Raw genomic sequence first — 20720 nt, 5'->3', positions numbered from 1 at the left:
TGCACCAATAGAGCTGTGGGGGTTGTCTTTATGAGCCAATGAGTAATTGGGGGATGAGTTGTGTGCAAACATGCTTCCTGTATGTTTCAAAATAACCATAAACAGTTTTATTTCAATGTTGCATGTCTGACATTGCTATGTACTCTTTTTTTTCAGGACTGTAGTAATGGCGCATGTGAATATGGGTCTCATCTCCCTTCTACACCGGAATCAATATGCTCAAGCTATCCGCCACTTCTCTGCGGCTCTCAGAGTTGATCCTATTAATATAAAGTCGTATCTGTGCAGAGCTGAGGCCTATTATAAGGTACTATAATAATAATATAATAAATGGTTGTTAGCCCTAAACCAAATGCTTTTCTCACGTATAAAAACACAGGTATTTCTTCAAAATATCCAGCCATGAACCGTGCTGCCTTTTATATAGAAGAGTTAAAGTACAACTTTATTCCAGAAATAAAGCGATACTTTTTAGCCTGTAATAATGTTCACTAATACACTATATTAACCAAGGAATGTATTCTTCTATCTAATAATACTTGTGATTAGGATCTTGCATGATATAATATCCTCCTGGAATGTTATGTTCATAAGAGGTAACCATGAAAAAACGCAAAAGGGCAAAGGGCACCTCGTATAATATTGTCTGAGCTAAAAAATCTCACAATTATAGAGCACCTCCAAGTTTTTTCTCAATATGCAGGATACTTGAAGTTCCACTATTCAAAATCAAGCGTTTTCTCAAATCCTCTTTAATTACGCAAGAAATATGCACACTCACTATTCAAAATCAAAGGAAGGATCACAAATAACAAATGTCTTGCGTCATGCACATCACTCTTTGCAATGACCATCAAAGGGCCAGATTACAAGTGGGGACTATATATTTTTCACGTGTTTCTTGTTTTTTTTCATCAGGTTTTCATAATCGCAAGAACAGTTGTTTAACTACCTGTTATTGATTTTTTTATACTCAACTAATATAACAGAAAATAATTTAAAGATAAAGGCATGTATTAAAGTGAAAGTCAATCCTAGCGTTTGTGAAACGCTAGGATTGACCAACGGAACAAATAAAGGGGACTTTCATTATTGAAGTATACTTCATACTGAAAGTTCCTTTATTTGTGTCAAGTGTTCGCAGCACTGAGCTCCTCAGGCAGCCCGCTGCAGAACACTGTTTTGCATGAGAGGTGACATTTTCACCTTTTAGCCAATAGCCTTGTGGGAAATCTGGCTTGGCGCCATATTTCCTGCACGGCTATTTGCTAAGAGGTGGAAATGTCACCTCTTAGCAAAACAGCGTTCTGCAGTGGGATGCCTGAGGATCTCAGTGCGGTGAACGCTTGAAACAAATAAAGAAACTTTCAGCATGAAGTATTTTATACTTCATGAATGAAAGTCCCCTTTATTTGTTCCAATGGTAAATCCTAGCTTTTCACAAACCCTAGGATTGACTTTCACTCTGATTACACAATTGCCATGTAATAATTTATTCCAAAGTCTTAAGCTATCTTATCCTACAAGACTTAATCATCAATATGGGATTTTAAACAGAAAGAGAAGCCAGCTGCCAGGAATTTACAACAGACCATTAGCTTGTTCTATGGCAAGTTACCACCTGGGAGCAGCTTCTTTTAGCCCAATTGTGGTTTTCACAGAGGCAAGCTTTCCTGAAGTATATCAGTCTGATCCCAACTAACAAGTCAGTTGAGCCCCAAAATACCAGGCAATTCTCCTCTAAACAAGGGAAATGGCAACCCCAGATGATCGTTTTGGCCTCCTTTAGGCCTTGTTTGCTAAAAGAGGCTGATCCCAGTTGGTAAATCGCCACAGAACAAGTTATTGAGCTGTTTGTTTCTGAGAGAGCACTTCTCTTTCTGTAACAAAAATATATGATTTAGCTCAATATATTAAACTGCAGCACTATCACTACATAAAAGGAAGAGCTATCCACCTCAGCATCAGTCATAATTGACTACCACCAATCAAAAAACAAAATATTAGTGACCCTAAAAGTGTATGGTGATTATACAGTTACCATGGTATTATCTTTTGCAAAATCCCAATTTGTATTACGTTTAAAAAAAAAAAAAAAATACATATGGTCTAGCATTGAAATGGAACCATTTGTGCCTTATTGATCCCATAGTCGACTATAGCTAATCTGAACATTCAAAAAGCTACATTGTATTATCAGTTAGTAAAAATGTTGCCATGGTAACTGTTGCTGCTTTTTATCTTTCACAGGTAAAGGATTTGCATAGTGCCTTAAAAGATGTAACTCGTGTAATTCATTTGCACCCTGACACCTCTCAAGCTTATATCATGAGGTAAGTAGATATCAGTGAAACATATAATTCTAATGTCAGAAAAGAACAGCTTACTTTCTTAGTATACTTGGCAGTTCTGAGTTTTTCTTTAAAAAAAACCCCCACATTGTGCTGGATTTTTAAAAAAAAATAAAATCATTGGGTTATGGTGCAGTTTGTAAGTGACCTTGGGAAATATACTGATTGTCCCAGGAGTCATTGGTCATGTTTCTACCCCTCATTTTTCCCTTTTCTCTACAATAATAATAACATAAAATAAAATAAATACATGCACCAGTGAAGTTTGGTGCAAATCCTACTTACCCGGAGCACCCCCAGGCCACCAGCCACCTGCTAGTCCCTCGAAATAACACAAGTATGAGAGAGTTATGCTGGAAAATTGGGCATTTTATATTGCAGTGCCAGAGAAGCACCAGTTTCCTCTGAGATTCTCTTTTAATATGACTTCACTGTGTTTAAATGGGTATAGGACTCTTTCTCTAACAGTCGCTGGTAAGTGTAGTAGGTATAGTTTCCATTTCTTTATAAATCGTGATATCCTCTGTTCACTATTTCCCTTGACATCTGCCTGTTCTACGAGCATTTGGGTATGTATTTTAGCGATAGATTTTTGAAACGGTGGGGTTGCATTATCCACCCAGTTATGTAATATCAGTTTTCTGGCCACCAAAATTGCTATATTAACCAAGGTGTCCTGTGAGTGCGTTCTGTGTTCCGGGAGTAAAAACCTGTTGCGCTGATATGAATATCTGCTTTTTGGTCACTCTAGTCAGCCAGTATATTATCTTGCCCCAGAACCACTTTAACTTTGGACAGTCCCAAAATAAGTGAATCCACTCAGGATTCACCTGATTACATTTAATACAAACATACCTTGCTCCAGCTATCCACTTGGCCCTGATGGCTGGGGTGATATGTGCCTGTTGAAGGATTTTAGTATGTGTTTCTCTCAGGTTTGCGGATAATGTTGTATCCCTCACCTTTGTTAAACTATCTGTAAGTTTCTTACCATCAATCTCAATTGCCCTACACCTTGACCACTTTACTGATATTTTTTGAATGGTCAAAGTGTCATGGTGCTTGAGTATGAGGTCATACGTGTTCGCCAGCTTAAATGAGCCCTGTTTGGCCAGTGAGCACAATGTAGTGATATAATTATTTTCAGTGCTGAGGAGACCCCCCCGTTTTTAATGTCGTAACCTAGTGTCGACACTGGATGTACGCAAATCTATGTGTGTTTGAAAGTTAGTAAGTGTTTTGTAACTCCTGAAAAAGGTGGACGTCAAGGGTTAGTAGATTAAAAAATTGTCCAATTTGAGTGAGATTTCTCTTGTAAGGTGTATCCAGTCCACGGATTCATCCTTTACTTGTGGGATATTCTCCTTCCCTACAGGAAGTGGCAAAGAGAGCACACAGCAGAGCTGCCCATATAGCTCCCCCTCTAGCTCCACCCCCCAGTCATTCTCTTTGCCGGCTCTAAGCACTAGGGTCTCTCTACAGGAGGGTAAAGTGAATGTGGTGTTAGAATTGTAGTTTTTATTATCTTCAATCAAAAGTTTGTTATTTTAAATGGTACCGGTTTGTACTATTTACTCTCTAGCAGAAAAGTGATGAAGATTTCTGCTGAGAGGAAAATGATTTTAACATGTTGTAACTAAAATCCACTGCTGTTCCCACACAGGACTGAGGAGTACCAGAAAACTTCAGTTGGGGGGAACAGTTTGCAGGGGAACTGCATTAAGGTATGTTCAGTCATTTATTTCTAGACAAGACTGAGATAATGCTAGAAGAGACTGACAATATCCCCATGAGGGGAGGGTAAGCTATGTTCAGAGACTTAGTATGGAATTGAATGCTTACCTAACAGGGCTAATTATGCTGGTTGACACTAATTCAGGGCAATCGATTGTTTTATTAGGAAAACAGACACTTTGAAAGTCCTGTTGGGTTCTTTCTGGGGTTATGACCCACATGGCTATTTTTTATTCACTTTGGAGTGATTTCTTAGGCCTCACAGCTCCGGAGTAGAGTGGGAGGGGCCTAATTTCGCGCCTCAGATGCGCATTAAGAATTACACAGAAGTTCATGCTGCTTCATATGGAGGGTCCTGCTGTTGTTTGAGGACCTAAAGGAAGCTATATTCCCCCAAATCTGGTCCCTAAGGGCAGGTAGGGCCACAGCAGTGCTTTGGCAAGGTGCTGTAGTAATTTTAAACGGGTGTTGGCTTTAGGCTGCTCCGGTTTGGGCATTAAGGGGTTAATTGTTTTGCTACTTGTGGTGCAATCTTATTAAGGCTCTGGGTACATACTGTGAAAATTTCAAAAGGATTACTGCATTTTTCACTGTTTTTATCTCTTAAAGGCACAGTAACGTTTTTGCAAATTGTGTTTTTTATTTGATTAAAGTGATTTCCAAGCCTGTCTGTGTATACTACTAGTCTGTTAAACATGTCTGACACTAAGGAAAATCCTTGTTCAATGTGTTTAGAAGCCATGGTGGAACCCCCTCTCAGAATGTGTCCCACTTGTACTGATATGTCTATACACTTTAAAGATCATATTGTTGCACTTAAGAATGTGGCACAAGATGATTCTCAGACTGAAGGTAACGAGGGTAGCCCGTCTGCCTCTCCCCAAGTGTCACAACCAGTTACGCCCGCTCAAGCGACTCCTAGTACCTCTAGTGCGTCTAACCCTTTTACATTACAAGACTTAGCGGCAGTCATGGATAATTCTCTTGCAGCTTTCTTATCTAAACTGCCCGTGTTACCTGCAAAGCGTGATAGCTCCGTTTTAAGAACAGATTATGAGCATTCTGACGCTTCGGTAGCTTTATCTGATATACCCTCACAACGCTCTGAAGTGGGAGCGAGGGATTTGATGTCTGAGGGAAAGGTTTCTGATTCAGGAAAGGTTCCTCCTCAGACAGATTCAGATACATTGGCTTTTAAATTTAAACTAGAACACCTCCGCGTGTTGCTCAGGGAGGTATTAGCTACTCTGGATGACTGCGACCCTTTGGTGGTCCCAGAGAAATTGTGTAAAATGGACAAGTACTTAGAGGTCCCTGTTTACACCGATGCGTTTCCGGTCCCTAGGAGGATAGCGGATATCGTTACTAGGGAGTGGGATAGACCAGGTGTCCCTTTTGTCCCCCCTCCTGTTTTTAAGAAAATGTTCCCCATATCTGACTCCATGCGGGACTCGTGGCAGACGGTCCCTAAGGTGGAGGGGGCTGTTTCTACACTTGCTAAACGCACAACCATACCAATTGAAGACAGTTGTGCTTTTAAAGACCCTATGGATAAAAAATTAGAGGGTTTACTTAAGAAAATTTTTGTTCAACAAGGTTTTCTTCTCCAACCTATTGCCTGCATTATTCCTGTAACTACTGCAGCTGCTTTCTGGTTTGAGGCGCTGGAAGACTCGCTCCAGACGGAGACCTCATATGAGGAAATTATGGATAGAATTAAGGCTCTAAAGCTAGCTAATTCTTTTATCACTGACGCCGCTTTCCAAATAGCTAAGTTAGCGGCGAAAAATTCAGGTTTCGCCATTTTGGCACGAAGGGCGCTATGGCTAAAGTCCTGGTCGGCCGATGTGTCGTCTAAATCCAAGCTTTTGAACATTCCTTTCAAAGGAAAGACCCTCTTCGGGCCTGAATTGAAAGAGATTATTTCAGATATCCCAGGGGGAAAAGGCCATGCTCTCCCTCAGGACAAGCCCTTTAAGAGCAAAGCTAATTTTCGTTCCTTTCGCAATTTCAGGAACGGTCCCGCTTCATCCTCTCCGGCTGCAAAGCAAGAGGGTAACGCTTCACAGCCCAAGGCAACCTGGAAAACTTACCAGGGCTGGAATAAGGGTAGACAGGCCAAAAAGCCTGCAGCTGCCACCAAGACAGCATGAAGGGGTAGCCCCCGATCCGGGACCGGATCTAGTAGGGGGCAGACTCTCTCTCTCTTCGCTCAGGCCTGGGCAAGAGATGTACACGATCCTTGGGCATTAGAGACTGTAGCCCAGGGATACCTTCTAGAATTCAAGGACTCTCCTCCAAGGGGAAGGTTCCACATTTCTCGTCTGTCTACAGATCAGACAAAGAAAGAGGCGTTTTTACGCTGTGTAGAAGATCTACATACAATGGGAGTGATCCACCCAGTTCCAATTGTAGAACAAGGACTGGGGTTTTACTCAAACCTGTTTGTGGTTCCCAAAAAAGAAGGAACTTTCAGACCAATCCTGGATCTCAAAATTCTAAACAAATTCCTCAGAGTCCCATCATTCAAGATGGAGACCATTCGGACAATCTTAACAATGATCCAGGAGGGTCAATATATGACTACCGTGGATCTAAAGGATGTGTACCTGCACATTCCTATCCACAAAGATCATCACCAGTTTCTCAGGTTCGCCTTTCTGGACAAGCATTATCAGTTTGTGGCTCTTCCCTTCGGGTTGGCCACTGCTCCCAGAATTTTCACAAAGGTGCTAGGGTCCCTCCTGGCGGTTCTAAGACCGCGGGGCATAGCAGTGGCGCCTTACCTAGACGACATCTTAATTCAGGTGTCGACTTTCCAAAGAACCAAGTCTCACACGGAGATTGTATTGGCCTTTCTGAGGTCTCACGGGTGGAAGGTGAACATCAAAAAGAGTTCTCTCTCCCCCCTCACAAGAGTTCCATTCCTAGGAACACTGATAGACTCGGTAGAAATGAAAATATTTCTGACGGAGGTCAGAAAGTTAAATCTCTTAACTACTTGCCGAGCTCTTCATTCCATTCCTCGGCCATCTGTAGCTCAGTGCATGGAGACAATCGGTCTAATGGTAGCGGCAATGGACATAGTCCCTTTTGCTCGGATACACCTCAGACCACTGCAATTATGCATGCTCAAACAGTGGAATGGGGATTATGCAGATTTGTCTCCTCAAATTCAGTTGGACCAGGAGACCAGAGATTCTCTTCTCTGGTGGTTGTCTCAGGATCACCTATCTCAGGGAATATGTTTCCGCAGGCCAGAGTGGATCATTGTAATGACCGATGCCAGTCTGTTAGGCTGGGGTGCGGTCTGGGACTCCCTGAAAGCTTAGGGCTTATGGTCTCGGGAAGAAACTCTTCTCCCGATAAACATTCTGGAACTGAGGGCGATATTCAATGCTCTTCAGGCATGGCCCCAACTAGCTGCGGCCAGATTCATCAGATTTCAGTCGGACAACATCACGACTGTAGCTTACGTCAATCATCAGGGGGGAACAAAGAGTTCCCTAGCGATGACGGAAGTAACCAAAATAATCAGGTGGGCGGAGGATCACTCCTGCCATCTCTCAGCAATTCACATCCCAGGAGTAGACAACTGGGAGGCGGATTTTCTAAGTCGTCAGACTTTTCACCCGGGGGAGTGGGAACTCCACCCGGAGGTATTTGCCCAGCTAACTCAGCGATGGGGCACTCCAGAGTTGGATCTGATGGTGTCCCGTCAGAACACCAAACTTCCTCTCTACGGGTCCAGGTCCCGGGATCCCAAGGCGGTATTGATAGATGCTCTAGCAGCACCTTGGTCCTTCAATCTGGCTTATGTTTTTCCACCGTTTCCTCTTCTCCCTCGTCTGGTCGCCAGAATCAAGCAGGAGAAGGCTTTGGTGTTTCTGATAGCGCCTGCGTGGCCACGCAGGACTTGGTATGCAGACCTAGTGGACATGTCATCTGTCCCACCATGGACATTGCCAATGAGGCAGGATCTTCTAATACAGGGTCCGTTCAAGCATCCAAACCTAATTTCTCTGCGGCTGACTGCTTGGAGATTGAACGCTTAATTCTATCAAAGCGTGGTTTCTCTGAGTCAGTTATAGATACTCTGATTCAGGCTAGAAAGCCTGTCACCAGGAAAATCTACCATAAGATATGGCAGAAATATCTTTGTTGGTGTGAATCCAAGGGTTACTCATGGAGTAAGATTAGGATTCCCAGGCAGGGCCTATGAATACCCAAAAACTCCCCTCGCCCACCGGGCGAGTAAATGACAAAACGTACCAGCCCGCCAGAAACTTTAGTCGCCCGTGCGTATCTGCATTTAGTGTGTATATATCTTATGTAAAAAGGCAATATAAATAGTGTTATTGTAATCCCACAAAGCATTGCAGACAGAGGTCCCAATTTGAATGCCCTGCAAGCTGCTTAATATTTGGGACTTAATAAAAGGCTTTAACTTTAGAAAATATTTTTCTATCACTAGGTATAAAAAAACAGGAATATTATCTTTGAAAAACTGTATGTACGTCTTGATTTTTTTCCCCCCTAAGGAAAAAAAAGATATAATTGAGCTTTTTTTTACTTCAGCATATGTGGGGGGTTATGATTGACTAAGTATATTTAATGCTGCCACCCTTCACCCTATAGCGCTGTGAGCATTACTGCATTTTGCTGGACAATGAACAGTGACATAACGAGCATTTTAAAAATACTTTTTTTTTCCCCTTTCTGCCCAGCTGCCTTTCAACTACTAGCGCGACTGTCAGTGCTGCGCTAGCAGATTTGACTGTGTGCATGGAGATGGTATGTTCTCTACTAATTGGTAAAGTCAGTTTTTGGAGCATTAATAGCATCCAGAAAAATTGTGCACTGCTCTATATTGTTATGGTAGGCAGCTTGATCGTGTACATTGTGCTGAAGTACTGCAGAGGACCCTGGAGTACGTCAGCATAATGTACGTGAGCAAGCTGCCTACCATAACTATATAGTCACTTTAACCCATACTTCATTCATACACAGAGAATTAACACTCACCGCTCTAGCAGGATGTCTTCCCGCGCAGACAACTTTAGGGGTGGGAAGTAGCAACTGACAAGGAAGAGACCAAGAGCCATGGAGATAAGGGGGAGGTCTTTGAATGCATTTAACAGAAATAACCTCCCCTTTCTACCCTCCTTTCCCGTGTGTGCGCATATGTGAAAGGCAATTTGTCATTTTTTATTATTGTTTCTTATATCCCACTTAAAATGTCAGGTCGCCGTTCGGGCTGGTAACTTAAAAATTTTACTTGCCCGCAAGAAATTTAGGTCGCCATTGGCGACCGGACCGGTCTATTCATATTCCCTGCCCAGGATATTGTCTTTCCTCCAAGAAGGATTGGAGAAAGGATTGTCAGTTAGTTCCTTGAAAGGACAGATATCTGCTCTGTCTATCCTTTTACACAAGCGTCTGGCAGAGGTACCAGACGTTCAAGCGTTTACTCAGGCTTTAGTCAGAATCAAGCCTGTTTACAAACCAGTGGCTCCGCCATGGAGTCTAAATCTAGTTCTTTCAGTTCTTCAAGGGATTCCGTTTGAACCCTTACATTCCTTAGATATTAAGTTGTTATCTTGGAAAGTTTTGTTTTTGGTAGCCATCTCTTCTGCTCGAAGAGTCTCAGAATTATCTGCCTTGCAGTGTGATTCACCTTACCTGGTGTTCCACGCAGATAAGGTAGTTTTGCGTACCAAACCTGGTTTTCTTCCTAAAGTTGTTTCTAACAAGAATATTAACCAGGAAATAATTGTTCCTTCTCCGTGTCCTAATCCTTCTTCGAAGAAGGAACGTCTGTTACACAATCTTGATGTAGTTCGTGCTTTAAAGTTCTATTTACAAGCAACTAAGGATTTCAGACAAACATCTTCCCTGTTTGTTATCTATTCTGGTAAGAGGAGAGGTCAGAAAGCGACTGCTACCTCTCTTTCCTTTTGGCTGAAAAGCATCATCCGTTTGGCCTATGAGACTGCTGGCCAGCAGCCTCCAGAAACTGTTACTGCTCATTCTACCAGAGCAGTGGCTTCCACATGGGCTTTTAAAAATGAGGCTTCTGTTGAACAGATTTGTAAGGCAGCGACTTGGTCTTCACTGCATACTTTTTCCAAATTTTCCAAATTCGATACTTTTGCTTCTTCGGAGGCTATTTTTGGGAGAAAGGTTTTGCAAGCAGTGGTGCCTTCCGTTTAAGGTACCTGTCTTGTTCCCTCCCTTCATCCGTGTCCTAAAGCTTTGGTATTGGTATCCCACAAGTAAAGGATGAATCCGTGGACTGGATACACCTTACAAGAGAAAACAGAATTTATGCTTACCTGATAAATTACTTTCTCTTGTGGTGTATCCAGTCCACGGCCCGCCCTGGCAATTGGGTCAGGTAAAACTTTTTTGTTTAAACTACAGTCACCACTGCACCCTATGGTTTCTCATTTTTCTTCCTAACCTTTGGTCGAATGACTGGGGGGTGGAGCTAGAGGGGGAGCTATATGGGCAGCTCTTCTGTGTGCTCTCTTTGCCACTTCCTGTAGGGAATGAGAATATCCTACAAGTAAAGGATGAATCCGTGGACTGGATACACCACAAGAGAAAGTAATTTATCAGGTAAGCATAAATTCTGTTTTTTCTCCTGCCATACTTTAAACACCTCCGTGGTATATACAGGTAAGAAGGAAAGGTTACCCTGTATAGGAAGAAACCTACTGGTAGTAAACTATATACCCCATAATTTACACAATTTGGCCCAGGCTCTCAGGGGGTCCCTAAATAGTATATGATGCTTAATTTCCTGGGGCAAAGAATTCAACTTTGCGTGTGGCAAGAAAAGCTAGCTGTAGTGGATATATAAGACCTGTCTCCAAAGTAGGAATTGTAAACTGTCCATTATCCACTAGCCAGTCAGTAGAGTCTTAGTCAATGTCGCCCAGTTGTACCACAGGACGTTCGAGAGGCGCAATCCCCCCCTATCAAATGGCATGGCCAGACCAGTCCTGCTAATCCTTTGCTTTTTTCCCTTTCAGATAAAGTTGCCCAGGGCAGAGTGTATTGCCTTGGCATCTTCTTGTGATAGCAGTAAGGGAAGCATTTGTAATGGATAAAGTATCTTGGGCAGAGCTATCATTTTGAACAGGTGTATTCGACCCGTCAAAGACAGGGGAAGCTTATCCCATCCTCGCAACAACTCCCTTATGTTTGTGACCGTCTTACCTATGTTTAATGAATATAGTTTATTTGGGGCTACATGGACTTGGATGCCTAGATATTTAAATGTGGCCTCCGTCATTTGAAGACCAATACTATTGAGGGTGTTATGCTTAATGTTTTTCAGCCACGTGGCTTCGGATTTGTCTTTGTTAATTTTGTAGCCAGAGAAAGTTCAGAATGTGTCAATAATATCAAGGAGTTTGGGTACATTGGATATTGGGTCCTCTATAAATAACAAGAGGTTGTCCGCATATAGTGACAAATGTTGTCTAAGGCCTTTAATATCAATTCCGTCGCTATGTTGCCTAATGTAGCAAGCCAGTTGCTCTATGGCCAGGTCAAAGAGGAGTGGGGATAGGGGGCAGCCTTGCCGGGTCCCCCTTTGTAGACCGAAGGGTGTGGACAAGCCACCATTTATAATTATCGACGCTGTAGGGGCTGAGTACAGTTTTTGGATAAGGTTTAAAAAAAGTGCCAGTGACACTGAAACGGCTCATGGATGTGTATAGATGGTCCCATTCTATCCTTTCAAAGGCCTTTTCGGCATCTAGCACCAAAAGACATGCATCTTGTAAGTCTGATTGTTTTACCGGAATGGGTTTTGTACCAATAGTATGAAGATATAGCTAGAGTTTTCCTTATATTTACCACGGATGAGCGTCCCATGACGAATCCGGTCTGGTCAGGGTGAAATAGCAAGGGGAGGACCTGCGCTAATCTATCTGCCAATATTTTAGTCAGTATCTTGTAGTCGCTATTAAGCAACAATATCGGTCTATAAGAGGAGGTAAGTGTGGGGTTTCTATCTGGCTTGGGTAGAATACAGATATTAGCCTCCGTAAACCGTACGTTAGGCTGGGATCTGTTCATTAAGTAGTCCGAGTATAAGGATGCCAATATGGAGCTAACCTCCTTCCCCAGGAGTTTATAGTACTCTGCCGACAGCCCATCCGGGCCTGCCGCCTTACCCAATTTAAGATGTTTAATCGCTTTGGATATTTCCTGAGTATATATTGGGGCATTTAGCTTTTCTCTCTGGTCATCCGTCAAAGCAGGGACCACAACATCACGCCAAAACTTGTCTTTCTTCTCTATGTCTATGTGTTGTTGGGAGTACAGTGACTGATAGTATGTGACAAATTCATCCATAATCTCTTTCGTCTGTGAGGTCATGCCCAATTTTGTCTGAAATTATGCTATATATGAACTAGGATTCTGAGCCTTAACCAAATTAGCTAACAATTTGCCCGCCTTGTTTCCATGTCTATAAAAGCATCCTTGTCTGTGAATATTATATTTGTAATCTTGTTGAGCTAAAAAACGTGTCTGTTTTGTTTTTCTTTTATGTCATAATAAGTTTGTCTCGTTAAGCGAGAGGGAGCAGAGAGATGTTTATTATAGGCCTGTGTTAATTGGGACAAAAATTGTCCATCTATTTTTTTGGACAATTTGTTATAGTGAGCCGTTAAAGATGTGATATGTCCTCTCATAACCGCCTTAGAGGCATGCCAGAACAAATCTCTATCCTCCAAGTGTTGTTCATTGTCTGTTGTGTATTGTATCCAAGCTTCTGTAAGACATTTTTTGAATTCTACATTATTATATAGATAGGAGGGAAATCTCCAGGATTTGGTTGTATGTTCCTGCACTACAGGTTGAAGCCTCAAGTGTATCGGAGCATGGTCCGAGATCGTTACTTGATCAATTGTGGGTGATTGAATCTAGGGTGTAAGAGCGACAGAAGTCAGAAAGTATTCAATGCATGATAATGTATTATGTGACTTAGAAACGCAAGTGTAATCTCTCTGGTCTGGATTTAGTGTTCTCCAGGTATCAGTCAAGCCCAAGGTGTTCTTCAAAAGTGCTCATTAGTTGTGTTTCCTTTTTGTATCTTGAGGTATCTAGTGTATTAGGATGGCCCATAGTAGGGTCCCTAAACCTGTCTAGTGGTAGGATTTGTGCCAAATTGAAATCTCCAATTATCAGAAATGGGTTGTCATGTGGCCAGCTTTGCCAGCAAGGCAGACCGGAAACTTGGGCAGTATGCATTAGGGCCATATACACTGCGTAAGACATATGCAAAGGTGTGATGATGTATCTGCCCTTAATGTCGATCACTGTGTCAGTAAAAGAAACTGGTATCCCCTTTCTGGCTAGTATTGCCACCCCCCGCTTTCTACCCTCTGTTGGTGTATAGATCATTTGGCCTACCCACCATGATTTTTGTTTTTCATGTTCTGCAGCTGACAACCTGGTCTCCTGAAGCAAAGCTATGTCTGCTCTCTGTGTATTAAGGTGTTGTAATATCATACTTCTTTTCGCAGGGGAGGTTATACTCCCAATGTTCCAAGAAGTTATCTTATAGTTCATAGCCATATGAGTAAGCCATGTTTAGAAATGTGTGAACCGCTCAGAGTGGTAAGTATGTGCCTCCTTGTTTTACTAGGGGTGTGTGTGAGGAAAGAACCACAGGAGGGACTTACTATATGTATCGGGCTATGTAGGTATTCATGGCCGGTAGGTCTGTGGGCACCCCGGGTCCATCCTAAGGGAAAGAAAACAATCATCAACATCCATTCTAGGTAACCCACGAACATAAACAACCCCCCAGACTTGGTGCTCGATATTCTACTAAGAAAATTACATCACAGATCGTAAAACAATAGTAAGGTTATATCAGCTGTGTCTTTTCTAAGACAACCTGCCCCCCTACAGACCAGCAAGGCAGCCAAGTCATGATAGGTCTCATTAATGTCAGGAAGGTAAGACAATAAGCCCCATGATTTTATGAGACACCCCTAACAGTCCGAAGTGAGGGAGAAATGGAAGGACATCACTAGAGGGTTTAACCCGTCCGTGGCACTTGTCCCACCAGTTGGAGTCTGTATCAATAGTGGCATTAGCGTCGGGTGATGGGTACGTTTCTCTCGTCATCCATAATGCAACCAGAGCTCGGGGGCAGTTAATAAAACTGCCAGTACTCATCTGCAGGTTCACAGTGTCTTCAGACCTGGCAGCATATTGTAACGTATTGGGAGGTCTGTTAGAGGTTAAAAGATAGTTAGTCACCAACTGCAGCATCTCACAGTCACCTGTCTGTCTAGGTGTAATGATATTCAAGTATATCCCGTCATGTGTCTGCTGACGGTCTATAATGCTAAGGTCTATGGTCTCTAGAAATCTCGTTGTGGCATAAAACTGGAAACTATAACTTTGATTGTGTGTCAACCTGTCACTTTTTAGTCCCAGGGTAGGGAACGTTGCCCAGCCCCAAGTATAGCAACCAACAACAATCAAAAACAAAAAATAAGTAACAGTAAACATTTTGCCTGTAAAAGATAAACCAGATCAATGGAATACTTAGAGCTCAAAGTTCTTGCAGTTTTAGTTCTCCCATCTTCATGCACCCTCTCCGATGCTAGAAAAGCTTGTATCGCAGAAAAGTCCTGGAATAAGAGAAGGCGGAGTTCTTCAAATTCGATTTCCTTTTTTGTCCTAAATGCTCTCATCACAGCTAGCTTTTCCTGGTAATTTAGGCATTTCAGAACCACTTGACGGGGTCTTGCCTTTAAGTTGTCTAATTGCCTTTCAGGACCTAGGCGGTGTGCTCTCTCTATGTCCAGTGGCAGACGGTCCGAGGGGATGCCCAGGAGCCTTGGGAATGTTAGTGCCGTGAATTCCAGCAGATCCTTTTCCTTAATGGACTCCGGTACCCCCACAATGCGCAGGTTGTTCCGCCTGCTGCGGTTTTCTAGATCTTCCAGGCGGACTTGGAGAAGTTGTTTTTGTTTTAATAGATATTTCCGGTAGCCCTCTGATTGGTGCTGCTTATCCTCCATTTCAGAAATCCTATTTTCAGCAGACGTGAGCCTGGTAGAGAACTGTCTGACTTCACTCGTTAGAGTATCTACGCCAGCCTGTAGGGTATCCAGCATGTACCTTTCAAATAAAGTTTAGACACCAACAACTTCACTCTGGCAAAAAGTGAACAATATTCAGATTCAAGTGTCCAGTATTAGCAGCAGCTGTACATTTACACAGGTACCCCAGATATCCCTCCCTTGATAATAGGAGGTGCAATAAATGTGGTTTGCTCTGAAAACGTGTGCACTTGCAACTGTTCCTTGTACCCCCTGTTCCAGTGTAAAACAGTTATGGCTTTCTCTACAAATGCTGGTGGGGGTAGGTAAGGACTGCATCTATGTCGCTATAGCCAAGTTATATCCTAGGGAGGTAAGGGAAAATATAGCTGTAATGCTCTTATACAGATAAAGTTTGACGTTAGTATCTAAGGCTTCCAGGGCTAAAACCACAGTACAAAGGGCTTATGTATTGGCAGACCTGCATTAAATGATGGCCAGGTAAATAGTAGCTGACTATGAGCCAGGCGCCCTCAGGCCACGTGGCGCTCTTTCCGTGTGTCAGGCCCTGAGTAAAATGTCCCGTTATCACCAGTGAGGCCTGGTATATGTCCTCAGCACCACCAATATCACCTTGGTTAGCACCGATTAATTTTTCGGCCACTGCGCCAGATGTGCTGGCTCTTAAGCGGGACCTGCAGGCAACCGTGGCTCTAAGATGGCACTCCTAGCGGCTACGCCGTAATCTTAGTTGGATTCCCTGGGCAGGGCATTGTAAATGCCCTTCACGCTGCTGTGACCAGCTGGTCCGTCCGGAGATGTCCTGCAAGGTATTGGCGTGGGAAAAAAACAGGCTGGAAAGTGTTTTTCCAGGCTTTGCTGTAGTTTTGAACACAGAGCTCCGTGTACCTGCTTCCAACCGCTAGCTCCGCCCAACCGGAAGTCTGCAGTTCTCTTATTGTAATCCCTTACTGGTACCAGTTGGTCAATCTCCTCATCTTTACACTAAGTTCTATCGTATTCCTGTAGATCTGTGATACTGGTGCTTTATAGCAGTCAGGGCCGGATTTAACATTAGGCAGCGTAGACATGTGCCTACAGACGCCTTCCATAGAGGGACGTCTGTCTCTTTGCTCCATATGCCTTTTCTGCACACCTCTGCGGCTCTGCCCTCACTCACCATAGTAGATAACTTTGCCTTACACAAAGATGGCCGCCACGCTGGCAGGTCTGGTCCTTTTCTCCAGTGAATGCCGACAGAGCAGCCAGAGCGACCTGAGAGTGTTTTGTTATAGATCATGGAGTGCTCAGAGAAATATGCTGAATAGAGAGATTAAGGTCACAATAATAGGGCAGGGCTTGCATTGTGTACTGGCAAATTCAACAGGGACACCCGGTGTTCACAACAATTGTTGTGTATGAAATTATAGCTGTCTGATTATGTGACCACTGTTAAGCATTGTTATATTGTTTTAATAAATATTTACTTTTACAAGGCTGAATGTTTGTGGATACTTCCCACCTCATAATTTAACTTACCCCTTCAAACTTGATCTTGATACAGACATTCCAGCTAAAATTGGAATCCGCGTGGATGCATTTTACTTTTGATTAGAATCATTTTTGTAATACACATGTATTAGCAAAAATACTTCTAATAAAAGCTGTTTCAAAATTGTATTTAAGTATGCACCGTGCAGCAGCATTTTAAACACAGTGCTTGCTCAGAGAGCCTAAGGTGCTTGTACCATCTGGTAATGACTCATGGGGGCCGATTTATGAAGCAGCGTATCCTGCTGTTTCCGCCCGAGCCTTCAAGCTCGCTGAAAATGTAAGTAAAGAAGCAGCGGTCTTGGTGGACAGCAATCATCCCGATCGGATACAATCGGGATGATTGACACCCCGTTCTAGCGGCCGATTGGTCACGATCATGTCCGCTCACACATTAATAAATCGGCCCAATGTGTTAATTACTGACATGATACAAACGATTGCTTTGAGCAGCTGCAGTATTTAAAATGTTGGTGCACTGAGATTAGCTGGCTATGTTTCACATGCATGTGCAGAGAAAGATGTTAACACTAAAACAGAGATAATTTTTGCTAGAAGCATTTTTCCATTACATGTATATTGTAAATATGTTTCTATTGAAAGATGCAACTATTGTGCATTTACATTTTGACCAGAATGTCTCTTTAAGCTCTGAAGAGTGGTGAAGCTACTTAGATTGCCTTAACCCACCATATATCCTTTGTGCACAGTGTTTACATTTAAATTGTATTATATCACAATAACTTGCTTAGCAGTATTATTATTCTGATTTATTTGTATAGCGTCACCAAATTCCGTAGAGATGGGTACAATCACAGGGGTATACAATGACAAGGATTTTTGATTAAATACAAAACAGAACAAAACTAAACAAATCTAGTACAGTAGGAAGAGGGCCCTGCTCCGGAGAGCTCACAGTCTACAGGTTTAGGGTGCAGAGACATAAGGTTGGGGTAGCTTGTCACATCGGTTGTAGTTGCAGCAGTAAGTCAAGCAGTTCATGTATTAGTTTGGTTAGAATGAGAGATGGAGTAGAGATGGTAAGCCTCTCTGAATAGATGGGTTTTCAAGAAGCGTCTGAAGCTATACAAGGTTGGAGACAGTCTTATGGAGCAGGGTAGCAAGTTCCAGAGGACAGGAGCAGCACATGAGAAGTCTTGGAGACGGGAGTGGGACGTAGAGATAACAGGAGTGGAGAGACGTAGGTCAGAGGTTGATCAAAGGGGACGAGAAATATAGTTTGGAGTTAGACTGTTGAGTGCTTTGTAAGTTAGGGTTAATACTTCAAATCGTATGGAGTGTACGGGGAGCCAGTGTAGAGACTGGTAGAGCGGAGCAGCTGATGTAGATCATCGACTTAGGTGGATGAGTCTAGCAGAAGCATATATAATAGATTGGAGCGAGGAGAGGCAGTGTTTTGGAAGGCCATTTAGAAGTAGTTTGCAATATTCAATGCGTGACAAAATGAGGGAATTAATTATTATTTTTGTAGTTTTTTGAGTAAGGAAGAGACGAATTCTCGAAATGTCGCGTAGGTGTGAACGACAGGATTTGGTAAGCGCTTGTATATGTGGGTTGAATGTGAGTTCTGAGTCAAGTGTGACCCCAAAACAGCAAACCTGGGGTGAGGTGTTGAAAATAGAGTCTCCAACTGTCAGAGAAATGTCAGATGTTGGATGTCTCGAAGAGGGGGAGGGGGGATAAGAAGCAGCTCAGTTTTGGACAGCTTGAGCTGGAGGTAGTGTGAAGACATCCAAGGGTAAATTGCAGAGAGGCAGTTGGAAATCTGGTTGAGTAAAGAGGGAGAGATATCAGGAGAGGAAAGATAGATTTAGGTATCATCAGCATATAAGTGGTACTGGAATCCAAAATAGGCTATAAGTTTTCCAAGGGAGGATGTATAGACAGAGAAAAGCAAGAGGCCCAAGACAGAGCCCTGCGGTCCTCTAACTGAGAGGCATAGAAAATATGTTTTTAGGAAACTGAAAACGAGTGATTTGAGAGATTTCAGGCAAACCACGAGAGGGCTGTGTCTCGGATGCCAAATGAATGTAGTATTTCCATCTAAAGGGGAGGAGAGTCCACGGCCTCATTCATTACTTTTGAGAATTAAGAACCTGGCCACCAGTAGGAGCCAAAGACACCCCAGCCAAAGGCTTAAATACCTCCCCCACTCCTCTCATCCCCCAGTCATTCTTTGCCTTTCGTCAGGAGGATGGCAGAGAAGTGCCGCAGATTCAGTGTAGTCTCTTATGGAGGATAGTACTCTTCGGAATGGGACTGGAGTTTTAAGTAGCCCTGTCAGCCTCTCAGTGAGAGCCTGGGTGAAAGTTAGGGTCTGGAGATGCAGGGAGAGTCTTTCTGCAAAACCATCCCGACTCATGTTAACAGCTCCACAAGCAATCAGCGTTGGCGAGTTTCGCTGCCTGCTTTCTGCACTCAAGTCCATGTCAGGAGCGATGCTTCTACCTGTCACACTTGAAGGGCAGTGTTCCTGCTCCACGGCATAGATTCTGCTAAGATTGTTTAATTTTTTTATACATAATGATAACACAGAGGACAGGGTCATAGTGTGGCACCTTTTTTCTTATGGAATCAAGGGTTAATATTACTGGTAAGGGGATTATTGAACAGGGGGGGGGGGGTTATACATGATATCGTTTATTGTGTTATTGCTGCGTTATGTGCAAGATGAGGCTCTGGCAATGGTGGAACTTCAGGTTGACTTCCGGGAGTATTGGTGCCGCCGTTTTTGCAGGGGCGGTACTGCGAGCATCCCATGTGACCAGGTGTGGCGGTCTCCACTTCCTCTGTTGATCAGCGGTGCAGGAGACAAAACGGTTTCTGTAGTCCGGGTCATAGGAGGTGGTGAGTGCCCTGGCCATTGAAGGTATAAAGGTGCCTGTTTATTAGGTCAATCTAGTCAATAATAAAGGTGCAATCGATGGAGGACTCTGACGCGTTAGAGGGTACTCCCTCTTTAACAAAGTCTCATTCCTGTGTTTATTGTGAGGAGGTTCTTGTAGATCAGCCTGCTCAACTATCTTCCACATGCCTCGATAAAGTTGCGACATCTAAAAATAAAAAGATGTCTAGTACTACTGAGCCATCCACCTCTGCGGTTTCCCCGTCCCGTGAGGTGCATTCCCTGCTTTCATTTCCAAGTGCACATGCAGCGCCCCAGGGTCCAACCATTACTCCTACGGGAGAGATTCATTGGCTGTCAGATTTTGCAGATAACTGCAAACAACGGTATCGAAAGTGATCCATGCCTTACCACGTTCTGCTAAGCGAAAGCGTAGGGCATATCATGGCGGCCCTGCCCAGGGGTTGTCTATGCCTATGAAAATATCAGAAGCTTTATACGATGACGAGGTCCACTCCGACTCTTCGTAGGAGGCTCCTTTTGGGTCGGAGTCTGTGTCATCTCATCCTCCGGCTGCAGAGGAGCCTGACTTTAGGTTTAGGATACAGAATTTGCGCTTTTTGCTGAAGCAAGTGCTTGCTACTCTGGAGGTTCCGGAACCGAAGCTTCCGGTGGAACCTTCAATTCCTAAGCTTGATAAGGTATACGAGGACAGGGTGGTGCCTCAGACCTTCCCGGTTCCTGTTAAGATGGCTATATTATTAAGAATAAATGGGAGCGATTAGGTTCTTCCTTTTCCTCTTCTTCTTCCTTTAAGAAACTGTTCCCTGTCCCGGACTCTCAGCTCGAGCTGTGGGGCACTGTCCCTATGGTGGATGGTGCTATTATTTCCACGCTCGCGAAGTGGACAACTATTCCTCTCTAGGATAGTTTGTCGTTTAAAGAGCCCATGGATAAAAAGTTGGAAAACATGTTAAGGAAGATGTTTCAGCACACACGTTTTTTTTTTCAACCGGCAGCAGCTGTAGCCATGGTTGCCAGACCTGCGACATATTGGTGTGAATCCCTGTGTGATATGGTCGAGAGGGAGACTTCGATCGACAAGATACAGGATAAGATAAAGGCTTTAAGGGTCGT

General features: G+C 43.3%; 1 protein-coding gene across 1 annotated transcript in view; it reads left to right on the top strand.

Moving 5' to 3' along the window:
* TTC6 (tetratricopeptide repeat domain 6) overlaps positions 1 to 20720 on the top strand; it is a 430156-nt gene that overhangs the window by 98111 nt on the left and 311325 nt on the right. The window contains exons 10-11 of the mRNA XM_053711337.1: positions 157 to 307; positions 2251 to 2333. Coding sequence (XP_053567312.1) covers positions 157 to 307; positions 2251 to 2333 — 234 coding nt within the window. The remainder of the gene's footprint in view (positions 1 to 156; positions 308 to 2250; positions 2334 to 20720) is intronic.

The sequence above is a fragment of the Bombina bombina genome, chromosome 1 (assembly GCF_027579735.1).
Source record: "Bombina bombina isolate aBomBom1 chromosome 1, aBomBom1.pri, whole genome shotgun sequence".
Lineage (NCBI taxonomy): Eukaryota > Metazoa > Chordata > Amphibia > Anura > Bombinatoridae > Bombina > Bombina bombina.
This window is presented reverse-complemented; position numbering and strand designations above follow the sequence as displayed.